General features: G+C 40.2%; 1 protein-coding gene across 1 annotated transcript; it reads left to right on the top strand.

Annotated features, from left to right (window-relative positions):
• Positions 1-245: 245 nt before the first annotated feature.
• LOC120420368 (uncharacterized) lies at positions 246-1,355 on the top strand. Its single transcript, XM_039583368.2, has 2 exons — positions 246-460; positions 521-1,355. The coding sequence occupies exons 1-2, from the start codon at positions 282-284 to the stop codon at positions 912-914; spliced, it is 573 nt and encodes a 190-aa protein (XP_039439302.1). The 5' UTR covers positions 246-281; the 3' UTR covers positions 915-1,355.
• The last annotated feature ends 886 nt before the right edge of the window (positions 1,356-2,241 follow it).

The following is a 2,241-nucleotide window of genomic DNA, read 5'->3' on the forward strand; positions in this document are numbered from 1 at the left end:
AAATCAGGACTGTTAAGTTAAAATAATTTATTCGAGAAAAATATTCTGTTGATTACTTGAGAATCACACGAGCTCAAACAGGACAATTGTTTTAAGTTTTTGTAATGAGTAATTAATATAACACAATGATTTTATTGCCTTTCCACGACTCAAAAGCCTAACATGGAACGATTTGACTGACAGTTTCAAAACAAACCAAACCGTATAAATTGCAATCATTTTACCAACCGAATGCATCAGTCAGTTCTTATCAGCCAACGTGGAACCAAATAGGCAGCATCATGACTGCTCCGGAGTCCGCAAAGTGGTTCATAGTGATCAATGTATTGGCGATAACTGCTGCTGGAAGTGAACTAGATGTGCTAAGAAACACCGACGTTGACTGCGGATTTGGGTATGAACTATTAATGGCCACCATCGATCGATTGCAAGAAGATATCAAAGCCCTGCAGGAAAAAGTGTGAGTATTTGGTTGCTAAATGTGTTTTTCAATTATAATAATGTTGTGTTTATTCGTTAGAACGATTCTACAAGAAAAAACTGCAACCAACGAAGCCAATTTAAGCTGTCTTCCAGCTCAGTTTTGCCGACACTATGAAACTGTCCAGTTCAACAGCACATTACCCTTTAGACGTCCCTGGCATTCAAATCGTACAAATTCAGCTAGACAATCGTGGCATCAAAGTTCTTCAAGGAACATTACCAATTTACAAACGGGAGCGCTATGGGAACCAGAGATGAATTCAACGGCGTCGAATGTCCAAGAATACCGACCTTGGGTTAATCATAATCCCTTCAGTAGAACTGTTCGGCCGTATTCAACGTCTAATTACACGGAGTACCAATCTTGGGCCCGTTATGAACCATTGAATAGTACAACTCGGCAGTACCCAAGGAGGCGGTTGGAGCCCTGATAAAAAGGAGCAATTAAAAATAAATTCCAACTTGAAAACCAACAGAATCAATTTGTGACTTTCTGCGCAGGCTCACCTCGAGGGGAAGCATGAAGTTTAAGGTCTCTAGAATCACGTGCACTTTGATTTTTTCTAAAATATTTAGACAGGGCTTAATGGTTTTTCTTCAAAGTTTGTATGGAGAATTAGTGCTGTTCGCTACACTCATATATTGCATGCAATTTTATGATTGTATGCAACAGCGACGAACCGTTCTAATTCTCCATATAAACTTTTGAGAAAAACCCTGTCCCAGTCTAAATATTTTTGAAAAATTCAATATGCACGTGTTTCTGGGGACCCCAAACTTCATGCTTCCCCTCGAGTTGAGCCTGCGCAGTCAATTTTGTCAATTTTTGCAGGTCAGTGTTATTTAGCACATAACGTAGAAATTGAAAGGAACGTTTTTTGATAGAAAGGTAGAAACTGAACATGAATCTGCCTCTTCAGAAAATCATAACATAACTTGGCGATAAAAATGACTTTTTGTTGCTTACTCTTAAACATACATAAATTTATCAAGCCATCACTATCAGTAGTCGTCGGCACTACTAGTGGCGCTCGGTGATTTCTGCGGAATTGAAAGTTAGGTGACCTTTGGTCACTGTGAGTTGTGGTTTACTGATGACGTAATGTTGGCTGGAGAAGTCTGAGTTTAATTTGTGTTTTTTTCGTGCGTTGAAAATCTTGTCGATTTAACTTAGGATTATGTTACTGCATAATTGTAATGTTATTTTTCAACTTTAAAAATGTTTTTTTTTTTGGGACAGAATTAGTACTGGGCAAAAATCTCTTCCATTTAAACTATCAAAAGAATATCAAAGAGTAAACGATATTTTCAATAAACTTCTTCTCGAAACTCTGTTGCCACATTTGAACCGTACTACAATCCCAAACTAGGTGCAAAAATGCACCGTTCTGTGATCGATTTCAAATATTGATATTAGTACCGGGCAAAACTGTACTCACCTCCAAGCTAGTGGGCCTTTCCCTAGTAGATATATCTCCCAGGCCCAGGTCAGTGCTTCCTGTGCGGAGCCGGCCCAAGAGTCCAGTCCCCGAGACCCGGGCCACCTGAGTAAACAACGTCGCAACCATCGCAATGGCCGGCCTGTGCAATATGAATGAACGTCGACGGCGGGGCGAGTTTTGCGATGTTTACACAATGATTTTCCGCTGCGACTGCAAAATGCTGCTAAATTGTCTAGCAAGCAATAAGTAAGCAAATGTACTCCCGCTGAAAGTGACTAGCTGGCTGCAGGGCGTCTGGAATGCGTGACATTGAGCG

The sequence above is a fragment of the Culex pipiens genome, chromosome 3, assembly GCF_016801865.2.
Source record: "Culex pipiens pallens isolate TS chromosome 3, TS_CPP_V2, whole genome shotgun sequence".
In the NCBI taxonomy this organism is placed as follows: domain Eukaryota; kingdom Metazoa; phylum Arthropoda; class Insecta; order Diptera; family Culicidae; genus Culex; species Culex pipiens.